Source organism: Molothrus ater, chromosome 4, assembly GCF_012460135.2.
Source record: "Molothrus ater isolate BHLD 08-10-18 breed brown headed cowbird chromosome 4, BPBGC_Mater_1.1, whole genome shotgun sequence".
NCBI classification, from domain to species: Eukaryota; Metazoa; Chordata; class Aves; order Passeriformes; family Icteridae; genus Molothrus; species Molothrus ater.
This window is the reverse complement of record NC_050481.2, coordinates 30,857,016-30,877,421: the sequence shown is the minus strand read 5'-3', so window position 1 is coordinate 30,877,421 and position 20,406 is coordinate 30,857,016. Positions and strand designations below refer to the sequence as shown.

The 20,406-nt window shown below is 39.2% G+C and overlaps 1 protein-coding gene across 2 annotated transcripts; it reads left to right on the top strand.

Annotated features, from left to right (window-relative positions):
- Window positions 1–10,863: 10,863 nt before the first annotated feature.
- CTSO (cathepsin O) lies at window positions 10,864–20,378 on the top strand. Of its 2 annotated transcripts, none has more exons than XM_036382516.2 (8): window positions 10,864–11,330; window positions 11,893–11,998; window positions 12,991–13,124; window positions 14,171–14,338; window positions 15,752–15,873; window positions 17,050–17,213; window positions 17,700–17,792; window positions 19,116–20,378. In XM_036382516.2, exons 1-8 carry the CDS (start codon window positions 11,196–11,198, stop codon window positions 19,148–19,150), a joined length of 957 nt encoding a protein of 318 aa, XP_036238409.1. In that variant the 5' UTR covers window positions 10,864–11,195; the 3' UTR covers window positions 19,151–20,378. The 2 variants fall into 2 exon arrangements, with proteins under 2 accessions (XP_036238409.1, XP_036238410.1); XM_036382517.1 differs by lacking the exon at window positions 10,864–11,330 and adding an exon at window positions 11,346–11,606.
- The last annotated feature ends 28 nt before the right edge of the window (window positions 20,379–20,406 follow it).

Below are 20,406 nucleotides of genomic sequence, written 5' to 3'. Positions count from 1 at the left end.
AGCTGGGGCACCCCAGTTTTTCTTTAGCTACAGATTAATGAGCTGGGAGTTGATGAAGTATATTGTTCAAGTCCTTTTGTAGAACCCTACTTTTGATCCTTCTGGGTTTATAGTTAATTAACAGTAAACTAACTCCATAGTAAACCATTAGTTGGATTTTGTGTTTAGAAAAGATGCAAGAGGCTTCAGGACTAGAAATTGGAGCTAGAGCTTCTCTACAGGCTTTGCACCATTAAAGGACAAATTGGAAAAAAAATTAACTCTTTAACACAAGGAAACTTGTGCTTTAAATTCCTGACTATTGCTAAGTACCTCCAGTGCAGAAAAGTAAAACTGCTTAGAATATTTTCAAAGGTGACAACCTAAATACTATATATAGTTCTTTAAATATCTTTTATTCAGGTTAAAACTATTCAGCAAATGAATGTCTTTTGTCCATAACTCATTGACTCAAAAGCATCAATTGTTTGTCCTCCTGAAATAATACCACATAAAAGTTGAACTTAAAGTCATGGACAAAGACCTCAAAGAGTGAGGTGAAGATAAATCACTTACAGACAGCATTTATATTTTCAGTACCAGTGAGGCTTCTTTGTTTATTGAAAGACTCCTAGAAAATTTATTAATAGCTTTTAATTTGATAGACTACACTTGCCCAAAATAAATCTAAGCCATTTTTAGACCACCACAATTCATCACTTTAACTTATTACATGGGAAGAAATTCTTAATTGCCTCCAGAGTAATTTATTTTAAATGAAAGTGAAAAGAATTCATAAATTAATAATCCTTTTCAATTATTCTTTCCCAAAGCAGTGGGACTACTTATTTTCAAGAAAGTTTTTCCTACTCACAGAATATAAGACTGCTCAGTAAAACTCACTGAGCACCCAATTTCATGCTGCATTTTGGTTAGTGACACAGCTGCTGCCCTGACATTTTCAGTCTTCAGAGTGGTTACAAGAATCAAAGGGAAGCAGGGAAGGACTAAATTTAAGTCAAAATTGGAGTAATCTCTGATGACTAATCAGTATTTAAGAGCTAAACTTGTACTTAAACCAGTTTATCTTCTCTACAATTACCAACCACAACTCCAATCTGGAGTTTGATATTTCAATGAACCAAGTGCATTTGTAGGGATATTTCATTTGGCCAGCAATGGACAAAATTATTTAGATTTTTATCATGTTATAACTCTCTCTTCCTAGTCCCCAGAGGTGGTAACTCAATAACTGCAATTTAAGTCCAGAAAAAAAAAAAGTAGTCAAAAGCTAAAATCCACTTGAGAGCTTTTCAATAAATTTAAGGAAGGCTAACCAGGCATGCCAGAGAGGTGTGAAACTTACCAATGACCTATCGAGTTTTCATGGTGCAGGACTTCCTGCAATTCTAGTTAGGCATTATATCTACACTTTAGGAGAGAACTATGCTTGGATTAATAGCAGGCAGAGCAGCCACCAGTCTTTGTCTTCTTTCTTATTTTGATTTGCAAAAGGTTGGAAAACAATTCCAAGAGCATTAGACTAAAGGAGTGATCAAAACAATACAGTCTGACGGGATATTCTTGTACTTAACAAGGAAAAGACAGTGCATGGCATACTTGGCTTTCAAATGAGATGTCATTGACTCAAGTCTTAACTTTGTGGTCCTTAAAATGGTCAACGCCTTTATCAAAAGGAAAATGAGATAGTACCAACCATTTGTCCCAACATCCAAATAAGACAATGAATATCTCCATTTTTGTATGCATGTCAGCTGGTATCTTGAGCATGGGATGGCTGCACTGGCACTGGCTGCTCACCAGGAACATGGGTGGCTGCCAAGCCTGCAGTCAGCCCTGGCTGCTGCAGGATATAACTGGGAATCTTGAAGGGGACACATCCTACTATGAAGGCACAATTCGCTCTCTCGCCAATATATTTGACTCCAACAAGAATGTATTTTCTATTGCTATGAAAGGGTAAAGTCACCCCTCCCAATGGGTTTACTTCCTTTCCTGAAATGCACTGAAAACACAGCCAGGCCAGGCCTAGCTGGAAATCATCACTCTCTGGCCATTCCCCTGGTGCTGCTTTCCTGTATTGCCTCCCTGCCCAGCTGGCTACCTGTGCTGCTCCCCACCTGCTGCACAGCCCAGAGGATACCTTTGACTGGGCAGAATCACACTCAACAGAACAGAAGAATGAGAAATATTAAATTTCCTTTGATAAAACTCAAACAAAGGAGCAAAATTAACACAAGTCTATTCAGATTCAAAACAAAAGATCTCTGAGTAGAGTCCTCCTGCAACTGTAATACCAATCTTAAGGAAAAGTGCACTCCCAGCACTTGATCCCTGATAAGCACATTATCTCTGGAAAGATGAGTTCACAGGGTGCAGCTAGTGCAGGGTGGTTGCACACTCCAAAGAAATATACTCTTTATAAAAAAAAATCCTGTGCCAATTCAAACTCAGCACTGTTTAAGGCAGCCTGCCCATGTAATTAGCAGGGGCGGACTGTAATATGACAGGCCTTGCTGGGGAAAATGAGTTCCTGAAAGCTCTGGAAGCTGGGCTTAGGTAAGCACCTCTTGCCACAGCATTTAGTGTCCATTTTAATTGCACACATGTCCTTGGCTCTGAATTACAATGAATTGTTAAGGCAAAAAACATCTCAGTTATTTAACTGCTAGGGCCAGACAGCCTGCGCTGTAAATGGATGACATCTCAGGTAATGAATATTCTCCCCAAAACTAGACCACAAAGGTATATAATAAAAATGTTCTAAGCACTCATTAGTGCTCATTTTCTTCTGCAGTCTACAAATGTGAAATCTAATTTTGTAGGTCTTTATACCCTCTTTGCATTCATTTTGGCTGGAAATGAATGGTGGTGTTAACTAAAAATATCCTCTCAACATTGAAATGAAGCACATTGGGTTAAGAAACATAGTCCAAACATCTGCAGTTCTTCTCAGCTCAAATTTACATACATTATTTAATTTCACCAAGATCTCCATCATCTCAAAATACTTAAGCATGACTAACCTAATGGGAAAAATTGTTTTGAGCACAGAAAATATTAACCTTATTGTATATTCATGGTCAACCAAAAGAAGCAGCATGTCTAATGTTGACCCTAGGTAGCCTGGTAGAGATTTTACAACTTTTTTAACCATCCCAAAGAGAAATTACATTAAGTTCAAAAGAAAAATAACCCTCTCAGTCTCAAAAAAAAAAAAAAAAAATTAAAACTGGCAACACACCCTGAACAACTAGCAGAGATAATTGCTTCTCTTAGAGCATGTACCAATCTCAGCCACACATCCACATCTGGCCATGAATATTGTGTTTACATTCTCCAGAAATGACCACACAAAGACAAAAAAAACATAGTTTGACACGATGTTTCTCCATTAGTATTAAAACCCAGAGACATGCTGGTAAGTCAACCCAGACCTCTCGGTGGGGCTGACAGGCTCAAAGCCTAAAAAGCTTCCATACTTTTAGCATGAGCATCTCCTGTACACATATATCATTCTTCAGACAGAATGTTCCCTCAAGAATTACTTCAATCTATTTGAAAACTGTTGCTTAAATAAATATTACTGTAATGTTGGTAATTTTAAGTGAACTTAAATGTAGGTGTTAAAATAGATATTAAATCCTTTTCGTGTAATACTAAATATCTATTTCTTTCCCTCAAATTCTACCATGTTGTGTACTCAAAGCCTTTGGATACTGAGCTGTCACAACAAACACACTGTAGATGTTCTGTACATGGCTAGCCTGGTTATTAAAACACATCTAAAAAAAAAAAAAACTATGAGGAAAATGATACTTTAAGGGCTTTTGTACAAGTAGAACATATTTCCTGTGTCCTTTTGAAAGAATAATGTCTCCAATCATCCCTATTTTGAAGGGCTTCAACTTGAATGATCTCTCAATATGCCAAGGAAAAGCTGAGATACAAGAAAGTTTTGCTTTTAGAAGGTAACATGGAACATTTGCCATGATGAGGATTTTCAAAAGAAATTGCCTCTCCAATTCTCCTTTGTGCTCTGCTACACATGAGAAGCTGTGGGGTGCAGAACAGAGAATGCTAACCACATTACTAAGAATCTGCCTTATATTACATATAAAGTTTTTACTTCCTGGGAAAATTAGAAGAGCAGCTCAGTATCTTCATGAACCAAAATAAGTCAGACCTTAAGACCCAAAACCTGGCATTACCCTTTTAAAACCACAATTAACTTTTGCTAACAGAGAAAGGGTGAAGTCAGCTGTCATTATGTTTTAAATCAACCCAAACACAATAAATACTTGAGTAATTAATGATTTTTTTTTTTTTTTTTTTGTGGAACAGTTCTGACATAATCTAATATTTTCAAACCAATGTAATTTAATCATCTGGGAAACTAAGTGTACTGCCATGTATGGCCTTACACAGGAGGCTGACTGTAGTGGTTTGTAAGAAGAAAACTAGAAGCTGTGATAGGATTTCTCCCATCCCCCTGACAAGATGCAGACACAAATTCAAAGTCTGTAACAAGATTCAGTTGTGCCCTCCATAACATTAATTTCATATCACTAAAATTACACACTCACACAAAGCTCCTCCTTGTCTACACCATCTAAAGCTCCCACTAGGATGACAGAATGGTGAAACTAAACTTTTGTTTACAGTCATAAAAGAACATCAGCTCACTGGAAAAGTCAACACTTATTTGAAATTATATTAAAATAACAATTTAAGTCCAAAATTCACATGAAGTAAAAACAGCTACAAGCCCAGAATTTTCCTGACTTTTGCTTTACATATGCATAATAAATTATCCTATGATCCTCCAACTTCAAAATATGTTCCAATTCCAATTTATATGATGATTACATTAAGCCAAGTGCAAGAACATCTTTATGAATCCTGAAACATCCTTCCTTTCTGCATGACAAAAGCATTTTTACCTTTTCTTTGTCTCTAAACTTTTATCAATGTAAGTATATGTGACACACTCCTACTGCACTTTTTTCTTTCTAAAAAGAAGAATCCGTTCTTGCAACTGAACAAGAGGAACTGTCCAAAATTTAACAAAGGCGACTGTGTGGTCTGTCTCACAGTTGTCCAAAGTTTAACAAAGGCAATTGTGGGGTCCTGCATTTGAGGTGGAACAACCCCACGCTCCAGGACAGGCTGGGGGTGACCTGCTGGAAAGCAACTCAGGAGAGAAGGACCTGGGGGTCCTGCTGGACAACTTGTCCATAAACATGCAGGGCTCTTGTGGTTAGAAAGGCTGATGGTGTCTTTGGGTGCATTAGGAAGAACATTCCAACAGGATAAGGGAGCTGATCCTGCTCCTCTGCTCAGCCCTGGTGAGGCAATCTGGAGTGTTGTGTTTAGTTCTAGACTCCTCAGGACAAGAGAGACATGGAGCTCCTGTAGCTGGTTCAGTGGAAGACTACAAAAATGATGAAGGGTCTGGATCACCCCTCTTATGAGAAAAGGGCCTGTTCAGCCTTGAGAAGAGTCAACTGAGAGGGGAACTCATCAATGTCTGTCAGTACCTGAAGGGAGGGTGACAGAAGCACAGAGCCAGGCTCATCTCAGTGATGCCAAGTAATAGGACAAGAGGCAGTGGGCAGAACTGATGCACAGGAGGTTCCACCTGCACATGAGGAAAAGCTTCACCGTGCAGGTGACCAAGCACTGGTCAGGTTGCCAAGAGAGGTCATGGAGTCTCCTTCCATGGAGATATTCAAAGTCATCGGGCACAATCCTCATGGTCTAGGGGACCCTGCTTGAGCAGTGAGGCTGGACGAGATGACTGCCAGTGGCTCCTTCCAATCTCATCCATTCTGTGAGTAAAATTCCAGGATAATGACATGGCACTCTTATACCAGCCATAGAAGCAGGCTGAAGATGACAATCATGGCAGGTTGTGTGCTTCCTTTGGCAACAAAAGAGGTAAACAAGGGCATAGTCCTACACCTCTTTCTCTAAATCTATTTTCCTGCATACTAATCATTCCATTTTCCACAGGCAGTTGGGTCCTAATACCTTCCCAGCATGTCAGAGCTGCAAGACTCTGATAGACTCTTTTCAGAAAAGCTCATCCTCTTTAGCAGCATGTATGGAAACAGTGGCAACATGGAGGTGCATTTCACACAAGCAGCAGCAGGGAAGGCAGGACTGTCACTCCTCTTGCATGAAAGCCCTTTAGACCAAAGTCTTAAGCAACAAAACAAGTTAACCTGCCAGCAAAAAAATAAAAATACACAATAAAAAAACTCAACCACTGATGTAAAACAGACCCTCTATTTCTGTGCACAGGCTAGTCTTGCAGCCAGGCATGAGATCTGTGTCCATATTGACATTGGTTTGACATTGCTGACCTTCCCACAAAGAGCACTGGAGTACTATGTATAAAAAGCACTACAGGGACAAAGTATAACTTCAATAGTATTATAATCACAGCAGTAAGTCACAACTGATTCACACCAACGTGACTGTAAAATCCATTCTTTTAAGTTCCACAGTAAAACAAAAGACGAAGGTATTGCATATGAAACAGAAAGAATAATGAAACAGAAAGAAAATAAAGTTGGGATGATTCAACAGCATTTTTAATTATAATCACCCATGGAGAAAGTCAGCAAGCAGATCCTCCAAAAAGGAGAACAAAAATCTATGTAGGATAGAAATACCTTGATTCCTAAATGGTGCTTTTTTTTCTTTAATTTTGTTTCTCCTTTCAGGTGAGTTTTGAAAAGCCTCTTAATCTCCTGCTGGATTCCTCTAACAACAAAGTCACTGATGAGGAATTCATGAAGGATATACAAACAAACTAACTGGAGCATTTACAGAAATCTGCAAACTAGAGTCTGTAAAACAGCATTACTTCTACATCTAAGCCCTTTGTCCACATCCCATGGTTAAAAAGTTTGATGGAAGAAATCAGAACAATTACAGTGAAAAAATGTTTATCTGTACTTATGCCCTTAAGCCAAGCTGCAGCAAATACTGCCTGAAATTCTTCCTGAAAAGCTGACCACTTAACCCACTTTCTGAAAAGACTGAAAACAAACAAGCAAAAAGCCAACAAGAAAATAAGACTTGAATGACCTGGATATGAGACATTTTCTAAGCTGAGAATACTAAATGTGAATTTGTAGACGCTGGCAACTGGAACTGGCAATGAAGACAGAGCAAATCAGATTTCTCAGAGAAAAGCCAATTCTCAGATCCCTAAAACTGACAAGACTTCTTACTTCATTCTCACTCAGAAAAGGTGTTGCTCCTTTCTACATTTTTATTTTTTCCTTCACTGTTTGATTTTGAATATTAGCTCCACTGCCAGCTTTCTTCATTCATAATTCATCCCTTACTGACAAGATTGAAGCAAAACCTTTTAAAAGGAGCTAGAGACTTACTGGTGTTTAGGATATTCAGCTAAGATAAAGTCAGGTTTGAGAAGCAGATCCTACAGTTATTTCATTATTTGCAAAGGAAGATCATTCTACCAGGAGAGACTTCATGGTCAACACAGATGTTTGTCATGATCCACCTAAGGCAGCCCCTGGCACAGTTTGGTTATTTCTGCAAACCCAAGTGCTCCCATGTGTAAATTTCTTTGCTTCTCACAAGTTTTAAAAAGTCCAGCTTGGGGCTCCGAAAAGACAATTTCTGAACACTGGCTACATCAACAGCACTCATTTACCCTCACAGGAATGCATTTCATCCCAAGACTGCAATTCTCACTTGCTTTGCTTACATTTAATAATTGTTACCAGTGCAACTGTATTAGCAAACAACACCTCGGCAAGGTCTTAAAATAAGCAGATCCGCAAACACAATTTTTCCCCACAAACCTTTTTAAGAAGGGCACTTAGCTCCATCTGCTGGATTTAGATAATTTCTCTCTGAGGCTGAAAACCACACAACAGAAATGGATTTCTTTTCCATTTATTATACATCTTATATGCCTAAAACATATAAGGAATTCAAACTGCTGCTAAATAAATACCTCCTCAAGTGCTATAAAGGCATCCCTCCTACCTGAAGGTCCATTAACACATCTCATTAATGCCCTTAGGAGCAGCGACATCCATCCTTTGCACACCTGTCTCCAACTTAGTAGTAATTTCTTGTATTTTGCCCTGTTTGCTATGCTAATTATAAACCCAGAGGCCAGGGGTCACTACTGAAGCTAGGCTGTCCAACTAGATTTAATTAAATATTTCAAACATCTAAGCAAAAATCTCTGGAGGGAAAAAAAAAGCCTGACTAGTAAATATAAACATGATCTTTCAATCTGAACCTGTAATACCATAAAATCCCACCCACTAATAATACTGGTGTGTCATTAGAAATCTTAGAAATGGGTATTTTGCAGCTGATTCTCTTAATAAAGGAATATCCTTATTTAAAGAAAACATCTTACAATGAGTTTAGAGGTTCCTAAATATATATTCATCATTGTTTCTTCCCTTGGTATGCACTGTTTCAGCTCATCAAATACTTCTAAGGAATAGCCAGAATGGCATAGAGATATGTAAAATTTCATTAAAATATATTTTTAAAAAGCTATTTACAGTTATAACATTTTAAATCAGAAAAAAATGGGGGAGGGGAAAAGCATAAAAATATTTTTACCATCTGTCTGTGATGACTAGTGTAACTAATACACAGCTTACCTGTGTCAATGAACCAATAAGAATTGCATCAATAAAGCCTTTAAAAAACTCAACCAACCAAAAAAAAAAAAACCTAAAAAAAAACCACACAAAAAAAACCCCAATATACCAAACAAACACCTCTATACCCTATCTATACCCTATTCTTCTTTTAGGCCTTATTCTTACATTATTTTTATAACTGTATTTTCATTTATCTTAATGAAGCATGGCTAAATTTACACTGGAGTAATTTAAAGCAGAGCAGGGACTGCATGCCTGCAGACTGAGCCCTCTGTGTACTTTGGTGGGATTTTGTTCATCTGAGCACAGGCACAAAATGTTTTTATGGCACGGTAGGCATTTCAGTGGAAAAAGAAAACCATCTGAAACATTTTGGCTGTCAGTCACCTACCTCTGGCTGTTTGTTACACTTTCTTTCCCTTGAGCCAGTCACCAGAGGAGATACTGACTTTTCTTACAATCTCTCCTCCTGACCAAGATATATTCAAACAGCTATTTAGTACACAGAGAGCAAATCCAGGGGAAACAAACATTTTCCTCTTCCTATACTATACAGAATTTTTAATGCAAATAAATCTGAGACACATCTATTTTCCCAAAATAGGAGGGGATTTTTTTTTGCTTGTTTGTTTGAGGGTTATTTATTTTAATTAAAATAAAAATGAAAGCTGTGTGGTTTGTAACTACATTTCAGAAGTCCTCTGCTGCCCTCATGTGTTTCACGGGCAAAGTAACCCTTGAAGTCTACAAAGAAACCAAAACGGCGCCTCCAATCAGGATTACTTCTGTTTGAAAGCAGCATAGTCTACATAAATAATAACTGAAAAATAGCTGAAAGTTTATGTCTTTTTTCTATTAAAGCTAGGTTGGCTTGTGTAAAATTTAACGACTATATATTAAAAATAAGAAAAAGTATTCAGCTTAAGATAATCATAATCCTGGAACAACAGATTTCAAGGGCAACAGGCCAATTTAGAGAGTGTTGATCATGTTCGACTAATGGAAAATCTTAAATTTTTAATGAAAAGTATGTTTTAAAATAAAGCATCATTTCAACATCTTTCTGTTGCTTGCACCAACTGGCAAAGTAAGTTCTTTCCTGTTCAATTCTACTGCACCATAGAGAATAAAATCATGTGACTGCTGCATTAAGGCTGCTGTTCCTTCCACAACCAGTACATCCAAAGCTATGGTGATCACAGCAAGCTGTCCTTTGACACTCCTGCCAGACACTACACCCTGCACTTCTCACGAGGGCCTCAGTGCTCAGTCGCAGTTCAATGGAATTTGCCTGCTAAGGTTCAAACCATCCTTACAAAGGTGTCACCATTCAGTTCTTATGTCATCCTATTCAGTCTCTATGCTGATCCCAGACCTCAATCTATCAAGATGAATTTGTAATAAATTGTAATAACATCTCCAGCACCAATCCTGGGTTTGCAGTGATGAACCGTGTCAGAATAACCAATAAAATCTGCCCTGCTAACAAGCTCTTCCATACACTGGCTATAAGCCATAAATAGCCTTCTCTGTTACAAAACCAGTGGCAATTCAGCTAATTCCATGCGAGGAGGGCAAAGGCAAAGCTGGATTGTGATCCCGACATGTTTGTTCCTCAAGCACAGTGCTACCAGGTGTGCTACTGGCACCACAGGACAGGACACCTGTGTTAACTAGAGGCTACGTGGGGGTAAAGCAGCAGAGAGAACTGAAACATACAGCAGGTTTAAAGCACACAAAGATACTATTTACAGGCACTGCATAAAAAGGCCTGGTGATGGAAATTAACTAAGAGGGCGCTACTAACTCGTAGTGGCCTACTGGAGCTTTTAAAAGCTGAACACTGACCTGCTTACCCAAGTACCAGCATGACCAGTCTCTGAGGAAAGTCATGGTTTCTCTCCGTGAGTTCTTTCAGCACCAGCTCTCTCACTGGGACGCAGGGGCTGCGGGCACGGCTGTGCAGCACCGGGCAGCTCTGCATTGCCCGCCCGTGCCTTCCCTTGCTAAAGCCTTTAACCTGCATTGCTGCTGCTTCCCTCTCCTACTGGCAGCCCAGCTTGCAGGTACCAGCTGACTCGGACCTGACTCAGGTACCAGTCTCTCGGAGAAGGTTTTTATAACCTGGCAAATACCTGAACGCTCAGCATCCCTTCGCCCCTCCCTGGCAGCCCTGAGGGCCCGGCTCCCACATGGAAAACACCGCTGGAAACACGGCTCTGCCCAGGCGCTGCTGAGCGCTCTGGAGCACAGCTCGGACTGGGCGCCATCCCCCAGAGCCACCAGGAGAAGGATCCGCAGGAGCGCTCCCAGCCCCGTGCGGCGGTGCGGGAGTGGCGGGGTGGGGCGGCCCTCCTCCATGACCCGCCTGGGCCCGCCCAGCCCGCCGGCCCCGCGGGAAGCGGCAGCGGGGACAGCCTCCGGCCGCGGGCTGGGAAGGAAGCAGGGTTCGGCCCCTTTCCCGCTCGGAACCCATCGGACCTCAGCTCCGCGGGCGGGGTGCGTGCCCGGGCCCGGCCCGCCATGGCACGGCGGCCGATGGCAGTGCTGGCGCTGCTGCTGTGCCTGCTGCGGCCGGGCAGTGCCGCCCTCACGGGCACCCGGCTGCGGGATGGCGGCGGCGGCCGGGAGCGAGAGGGAGCGGCGGCGGCTCTGCGGGTAGGTGCCCCAGCCCGCGCTGCCCTCGCCATCCGCGCTGCGGGGCTGGGGCAGGCCGGAGGCAGGGGGCAGGCGGAGCGCCCCTCCCGCAGGCCCGGACGCGCCCCCCGTGCCGCTCCCGCGGGTCACCGCCGGCCGCCGGAGCGGCTGCCCAGCCACATCGGGCCGCCGGGGGAGGCGGGCAGGCCTCTATGTCATTATGCTGTTCTTTGGCTTCGTGAAGTGATGGGGTTAACTCCTATCTGGAGACGTTTTTGCATATCTGTCAACCACAAGGTTTGTTGTGCTGTCAGAGAAGGACATCAGATGAGTTTGACGCAACTTGTTCTGTTTTGTCTGTTTCATGTCAATTTTTTGCACTAACAAATGCTTTTTTGGTATCTATTGGAGTTGAAATTAGAGTAATGGCTTTCCTATTGCTAGGGATACAGCATGAATTTGAGGTGAACAGTTTTTGTTATCCAATTTCATGTTTACTGATACTAACCTTTTTTTTTCTGCTTTTGCAGTTTTGTCCCTGCTGCTAACCTAATAATGCCCACAATTTTTTTTATTCCTTCAGGAAAGCGCCAAAAGAATTAGATTACTGAATTCATTATCAAAAGATAATACGACTGCTGTCTATGGAATAAATCAGTTTTCTCACCTGTTTCCTGAAGAGTTCAAAGGTACATTTTCTGGTTTTTTAATGGCTTTTCTGTCATTTTTTAATTCTTTCCCAGAACCTTGTGTCTTTCACACTTACAGATTCTTCCTGTGCTGATAGTCAGCTAATTTACAATGGCTGGTTCCAAACTGTAAGTACTTCTGGAGGATACAACAATCCTCTTTGTGTTCTGTAGTCTTGCAAGGTTGAATTACCCACAGCCTGAATATGTTTTAGTATTCAGGCAGTTCTGGTTTTCCTTCTTTCTTCTCACTGCTCTTTAAAGCTTTCCTCAATTACAACAGAAGAAAGGAAGATACACAAGGTTCTTCCTTTTTGAAAAGGAAGATACAGAAGGTTCTGCAGTAAGTTCATATTCCCTACCCCAGCACAAAGTTGACCACAGTCCAAACAATGCTTCGAGGTCCATGGCTGCATAAGTATTGCTGACAGCTGGAGCTTTCTCAAGCAATACTTAATTTTTTTTCTTAAAAAACTTGTATAATACCTTCCCTTCTTGCTGTTATGTCTGTTGTAACATTTTCTATTCATCAGAGGATTTAACATCTTGCTTTAATTTTAAATAATTAAACAATATTTTTTAGTGAAAACCTAGCAACTTTAAGGTATTTCAGAATCTTTACTTTATTCTCCTCTTATTTTCCCCTTGCACATGGGGAAAAGTATTTTTAAGTAAGTAAAACGTTTTGGAAATTTTCACATAAAATTTGTTTCATGGAGTGGTTATGGTTATTCTTCAGCTTCAGAAAATCTTTACACTTTCTACCCACATTCCCTACACAGAGTATTTCTGTTCTTTCTGAAACTGTAGAAATACTTACATTCATTCTGGAGCATAATGATTGTTTTAAAATACATGAATTTTCTATGGATTTTAGAATGAGATACAATCTTGTAGTTGCAACTGTGGATCAAAGTTCTAGTAAAGTAGTTGTTCGTGGGATTATTTTTTTTTTGTTCATAGATTTAAAGATGTTTATGTTCTGTGTTTAGCTATTTACTTGAGAAGCATGCCTCACAAACTTCCCAGATACATAAAAGTGCCAAATGGGAAGGAAAAGCCTCTGCCAAAGAAGTTTGACTGGAGGGACAAGAAAGTCATTGCAGAAGTGAGAAACCAGCAGACAGTAAGTCCTGGTGTTTTCCCTTCCTGGTTCTCAGCAGTGGGCTGTAGAGCACAGGGGAGGTTTTGCAGGGACCAGCTCTGCCTGGAGGCTCCTTGGAGCATGGGCACAGGAGTGGCCAGCTGAACAGACACAAAGTCATGTAGCATTTTATACAAGGAGGTATTAGGCTTAAAAGGATGAGGTGTAGGAGTTGTGCATTTAGAAACTGTAATATTCTTTTTTATCTAGTTAAGTGAATCTCCAAATGTTTTGCACCATGTGTGTTTTGTATTTTTCTGAAGGAACCAAGGTTAAGTTCGGTACTTGGTCTCATCCCACCTGGAGAAGTGTAGATCCTTTCCTGTTGTTTTCCTCCCATGACTGAATCCCCTTGGCTGGTGAACACCCACATCCTTACCAGTGAATTCCTCAGAGGATGCATTCATGATAGCAAAGTACCAGACCCCACACTATTACAGTTTATCCCAAAGTGCTTATGGGCACTGGTAAGAAACAAGGTACTCAATCGCCAGTGTATCCTTTCCATGCTTCACGTAGGACCTCATGAGGAATAAATTTCTGCTGCTTATTTTAAATGTCACAGTTCAAAGAGCCTAGAATTGCAGCATAGATTGCTATTGTCTAAGATTTTTTTCTATTATGTTTCATTTCACTTCACCATTTCTTAAACTGTAATCTATTTCTACAAAATTCTAGAAAAACTTACTAATGTGGTCAAAAACTAATTTCACCCTGAGACCACATATCTCACAGTAAAAGCATCCTCAGACCTATCATCAAGAACAAAAATTCATCAGGAAAGAGTCCTTAAAATATGACAACCATAATGCATTTCTAGCATTCAGAGAGCAATATAGGGGGAAAAAAACAGTTCAGCATTTTAAATGGATGATAACATTTCTTTATAATTGCCTTAAAAACAGAGTTCAACATGATGTATTAAATGAAGAGCATTGGAAGACTCTTTTGCCTCTTTTTTTCATACCAGGCTTCAAAACCAAAGCTGACTTTTGCTTTCTCTGCCATTTCCCTTTTGTCTCTATCAGTGTGGAGGCTGCTGGGCTTTCAGTGTGGTAGGTGGCATACAGTCTGCCTATGCAATTAAAAGAAGCACCCTGGAAGAGCTCAGTGTGCAGCAAGTTATTGACTGCTCATACAATAACTACGGCTGCAGCGGGGGATCCACTGTTAGCGCTTTGAGCTGGCTGAACCAGGTTTGAAACTCTTTGTAAAAATCCCAAAAGGCTTCATATCAGCTTCTCTATTAGCATTCTTATTTACTGGAAAAAAACTGATGGGAAAAGTGAAATGTACAGGGTTTTTTTTAATCACATGTGTGTGTACATATATGCATACACATATGTGGTTGTGTATATGTATATATGCTTATTTATTTACTTTGGAACCAGGAGAGAATTAGTTCAAGCAGAATTGAAATTTGATTGGAACTTTATGGTCCATACATGTTCTTGTGAACTTAACAAATCAGTCCACAGGAGCTGAAAATTATGTTTCTGAATTCATTTGCAGGCATACAGTACCAGTGTAGACAGAGCCACCTATGCATCTGGCATTTTGTAGATTTAAAGCACCAGCATCTGGGGAAAAGGAAGGATCCTAAAATTTTCTGTTTTCAAATTTCAGTAGTTTCTCTTGCAAACACTGTAAAATTATGTACAAGTGTGTGTGGAAAACCTCAGAATAAAATGAACGGCTTTTCCCTTTGTTTTCCTTGAAGACCAGAACATTGAAAATGCATTCGAAATTTCTACTTCAGTTGTTGCTAAAATATTTCATTTCATTCAAAATTCAAAATGTGTGTTCATAACATAGGTACACAGAAACATTTTAATATCTTTGAAATAAAAAATACTCTCTCAGATTGAATTACAAAAATTTAAAAGAATTCTTTTTTTTTTTTTAATTAAAAAATACCTCAGAATTTAAGGAAACATAATTCTACCCCCGAAGAGTAATATACCCATGGCTAATAATAGTCTAGATCACTTGTATAAGTTTGAATATCAAGAACAACAGAGGATACTCACCTTTACTCCTCTGAAGGAAAATTCCCTCTTGGCAGCAGAGGAACCACAAATGAATTAGGCTGAAGAAGTCACTGTCATAAATATGCTGTACTCCAGAAAACATGAAAAACATAAAAGGCTGATGCATACATCATGTACTAGCATGAGAATTGCATGCTAAGAAGAGAATTGGACTTTACAGTATTTTATATAACTTTTTGGGATAATTGTGCTTCTTTAACTGTCCCAAGGAGAATATAATTTTGTGTGTGGAAGTCATTTGATGAGAGTGAATAGTTCATGAATGAACTGAATGAGTATCTGTGTCTTGAAATTGACAGGACTGCTTATGAGGATAGCTTAAACCATGCCTTTTAAATTTAGTTTCTTATTTAAAGATTTCTGAATCCCTTCTGAAGCTCACTGAACAAGGAAACTAGAGATAGTAAATAGTTATTTCACAATGTGACATTCTTACTTCTAATCTTGCCCAGTACACACTGAATTTTGAGTGGGTTATGTGGTCATTCTCCATATGTTTTGAGGTGCATAGAAGTAAAGTCAAATACATTAATTTCTTGCTCAATTACCTTCTTGCAGACCAAAGTAAAACTCGTGAGAGATTCAGAGTACACTTTCAAAGCTCAGACAGGACTGTGCCATTATTTTGATCGCTCAGACTTTGGAGTTTCAATAACAGGATTTGCTGCATATGACTTCAGGTAGCTATTATTCATTCTTTTCTTTCACTGTCCTTTTCCTTCTGTGTTCAGCAATCATGGAGTTAGGTGGAATGAACAGTGCATTGACCAGGCAAAGGTTGGGAGGTTGATTGCATCAGTTCTGTAGCTGTGTGCTGGAGAAGGATTAATGCATAACATCTTTGAGAGTTAAGGCTTGCCACAATGGATCCACTCAACACTGCCATCACTAAGCCTGTTCAAATGAGAAGGCTTGAAATTGGGTCTTTTAAATTAGCTATAAACTAGAACATAGTCAGTTGCAGTTTTTAATATATGAACATTACACTGCTTTTGTCAGAAACAGTAAATCCTACCAATAGTAACTGGAATTTATTGAAAAAAATCGGAAGCATTCAACTACTTCAGCATTCATGCATTTACATATCTACCCACATCCTCTCCAGTGCATGACTTTAGAAACAGTGTTGCCAACTGAACTCTGTAAAAACTTCAGCTTTTTAGGTTTCTGTGTGAAGAAACTTCATTTCTAACTTTTATCAATACAGTACAGCTACTGAATAAAGAAAAGTATTACTCTGACTAGGAATTGTGTTACTTCTAGATATAAGTAACAAAAATCAATCATATCTTTGCCAGTCTGTATTTGCCAAATTTCATTAATGCACATATTTTCAGTGATGAAAATTTCCTGCTCCAGATAAATAAAACTGTGTGAGGGTGCTAATGTTAAATGTCTAATAGTAGAAATGTCCTGTGTTTTGATATGTTTGAGACACATACTTTAGTGCATTTTTATGTTAAGAGGTACTTCTGTAGGTTTAAAAAATGGTGGGAAATTCTGATACAGAATAATGGTTTGTTCAAAGCTGGTTTTGATTGAGACGAGGGATGTACAAAAAGTATGAAGTGCTCTCCACTGCCACTGGCTTGGCCTAGAAACCTTCTGCTTTTTAACAGCATTGTGTGTTTGGATCTACACCTGTCCTATAGTTTGTGTGTCCTATATTTGTATCACTGTGTTGTAGTATATGAAATACATAATTACTGGTGTGTGTTACATCATGTGTAGAACTTGGAGGAAAGAGTTTAATTATTTGATTTTTAAACTGTTCTTAACAAATAGATTACAATTACTCTAATCACTTTAGTGTGCTAACTTAAGTAACTTGGTATTTTTACTCACTTCTTTTGCAGTGGTCAAGAAGAGGAAATGATGAGGATGCTTGTCAGCTGGGGCCCTTTGGCAGTGACAGTCGATGCCGTTAGCTGGCAGGATTATCTCGGTGGAATCATACAATATCACTGCTCAAGTGGAAGAGCAAACCATGCTGTTCTTATCATTGGTTTTGACAGAACAGGTGCGTTTCCACCAGCTGAACTTCAGCACAGTAGGTTTCTTTTACTTGCAACTTGTCTTTTGTGGGATAAGTGATTAAAATCCAGAACTCGGTTTTCTGCTGGAAGCTGTTGGGTTTGATGTCACATCAGTTCTGGAAGCTCTCTGAAGATCACATCATCTTCACATCAGCAGGAAGAAAAACTCTTTTTGTCATTGCTTCTTCAGTTCTGTGGGACTTCATCCTTGTAAAGTCAAGACCATGGCTGTGTGTGTCTTATGCTAGAGGCTGTGTGTGTCTTTATGCTAGAAGAGCCCATATCCAGTCTTCCCATACCAGAATATTAGCTCTGTTATCTGTGTGAACAACAGTAGGTTTCACTGGCCTGTATCATCCATTCATCAGAAACTGTGAGATACTGAAATGCTAATTAACTCTGTGGAGTGTTAGGAGGCTAAAACTTCCCAAGTCTCATGTTGTCTCTTGTTCATGAAATGTCTCTTCCAGGCAGCATTCCTTACTGGATTGTGCAGAACTCTTGGGGGCCGACGTGGGGAATAGATGGCTACGTTCGTGTTAAGATGGGCAGCAATGTCTGTGGTAAGTCTGACAAAAAGTAAGTGGTAAAGGCCATGGGCTGGAATATGTTTGTCAATGGCTATAACAAATTAATTATCATCAGAGTATTATATATAGAATAAAAATATAATGGGATCCTCAGAGAGGCAGTACAATTATTGCTGTGCTTTAAAAGAGGTTAAATGAGTCCAGATGGAAAAATAAATGAAGTGGTTGCTAGTTCAACCAAGGCATGTAGTTGAATGATTGAAAAACACCATGTAAAGGCAAAGCTGTATAAGACAAAACAAATAATCAAAGTACTCTTGTCCCTTACCATGCAGAGGTAATGGCACTGTAAAATATCCAGCCACGTGTGATGGTTGTAGGTGGGTGCCATCGCTGTACTCCCTGTAGGTAAAACAGCTGCTGTCCTTGTCTGGTGGGTGCCAGTATCTCTGGCAAACAAATATGAAAAGTTAATCTACCTGGGAATTGTGTACCCTGCTCGTAGCTTTTCTTCTAGGACAGAGATATATCCTTTTAGTGCTAGTTCAATCTCCTACCCTATTGTTGTTTGCATGAATTTTTTCTTTGTGTTTGAGGGATTCCTATAGCATTAAATACCCAGTTTCTACTAGATATGGAGGTAAGGCAAATCAAGCTCTGGTTTATCATCAGATTGCTGAGCCAAATTGGTGGGATGGTTCCACTAGATAGGAAGTATTGTGTATCCATTGTAATTTTATGTGTTAGAGTAACCCATTGGCTTTCCCTTCCATGTGTGTTTCACAGCAGATCTCAGTCATTGGAGGACGTGTTGGATTATCTAAATTTTCTGCACATAAAGAATAGGCAATATTCAGTTTGCCTGCACTTAGTAAAGATCAGAGCAATGTATCCAATCATAGCTTTCTCATGTTACTGAATCTTTGTTCTTACTGTTGTTGTATAAACAGTTTGGAAAGAGAAATTTAGAAATAGTGATACAGCAAATCAATTATAGAGATGGCAGGGAGAACAGATGTGTTATTTTCAAAAAGCAGGATCTTTCACATTTACTGTAGTGTACCACACAAGAACAATCCAGCAAAGACCTTAGTTCCTCCTTTTCCCACAGAGATGTCTCCTCATTAAGAGGTGCTCTGAAACCACCAGGATATAAAATTTTGAACATTAAAGCAGAGGAAGTAGGAGATTAGGTTTCAACTCTATATGCCAGGAGAGGAAGAAATAAGAGGGTTGCAGATGATTCCCTGGATTCCTGCTGTCATGGCGTGGAGGGGAGAGGGCATTATATGAACATGAATTCTGAGAAGTCTCCACTTTAGTATTTATTAAAACAAAATTTTATGTCATTTCTAGGTATAGCAGATACAGTTTCAGCAGTATTTGTTTGACATTCCTGTGAGCCTCTACAACTGGTCAAAGACTGTATATGAAGATGGAATTCAAAACACCATTTTCATATATAAGAAATGGCTTTAAGGGCACTTCCTCCAACTCTCAGCTGAAGATTTTAAAAATGCTTTTATTTTGAATTTGTATTGAATGCCAAATTTCTCATGGAGTAAGAAGACTCATCTGCAGAGTGCACAAATAGACACTACAAAGATGGACTGAAGCCTCAAATATAAGCTTTATCCAGGGGTTGAATAGTACTCCATAGAAAATTCTTAAAAGAAATGATGACAAGAAGGAATTTGGATCAAAAAATCAATAGCGTAAGAGTATATATGACATTATTTAAATATAAGAAGAATCATGAGTAACAGTTTAAAAGTCAGCAATTACAGAATATATCCAATAGAGTGAGTGTTAAATATCCCTCACTAATTGAATTCAGAGGTGGGACTTTTTGGTAATAAAAAGGTGTTCCAGCTTTGCTGAGCTGTGAAACTGCAGCTGTGGGCAAATATAACTAGAACTCAGAATGAAGTATGTAATTCTAAAATGCTCTGAATTTTTCACCTCAAATGCTTTACCTGTATCTTTTAAGGCCTACTATGAAAAGTATTAAAGCAATTCTGTAATTTTTTGCACTCAATTACTGTACCATGTTTTTAGATTAGTTTTTTATAACTTTTATGACAAATGCAACAAGTATTTATAATTGTATATTGTTAGTGTTGCTGTTTTATTCCTTCTAATTTTTAATATTTTAAATGAAAGGAAGACAAAGTGTAATGTTTCTTTACTTCAGGTTTTGCTACTTACTGAATTTTCTTGGCTGAAAACTTCAGTTTTAAAAAATGTGAAGTCTTCTGTGCTCCTGAGTGTTGTGTAGTCTGGCCTTGCCTGAGTGGCTTACAGACAACAGATACCACAGTTCCATAACTGGAAAACAAAGTCCCTAATGGCACAGATATGAGTAATGTAGTCACAGCAATAGGAAACACAGATGTGCCTCCAGTGTTTTTGAGGTGCTACTGACAGGTATAAGTACCTGAAGTACTGTGGTAGAGGGAACTTAACAGAAATTCCAGCCTACAGTGTTTGTTTCTTTCCAAAGGAAGCACTTAAAAAGACAAAAGTCTATTTAATAAGATGGCACTGCTTTATCAATATTCTATAACCAAAGTTGCCTTTTATTGTATACCAATTTGAATAAAAATCACTTTAAATGCCTGTCGTACTCTTGTTTAAACTTTATAGT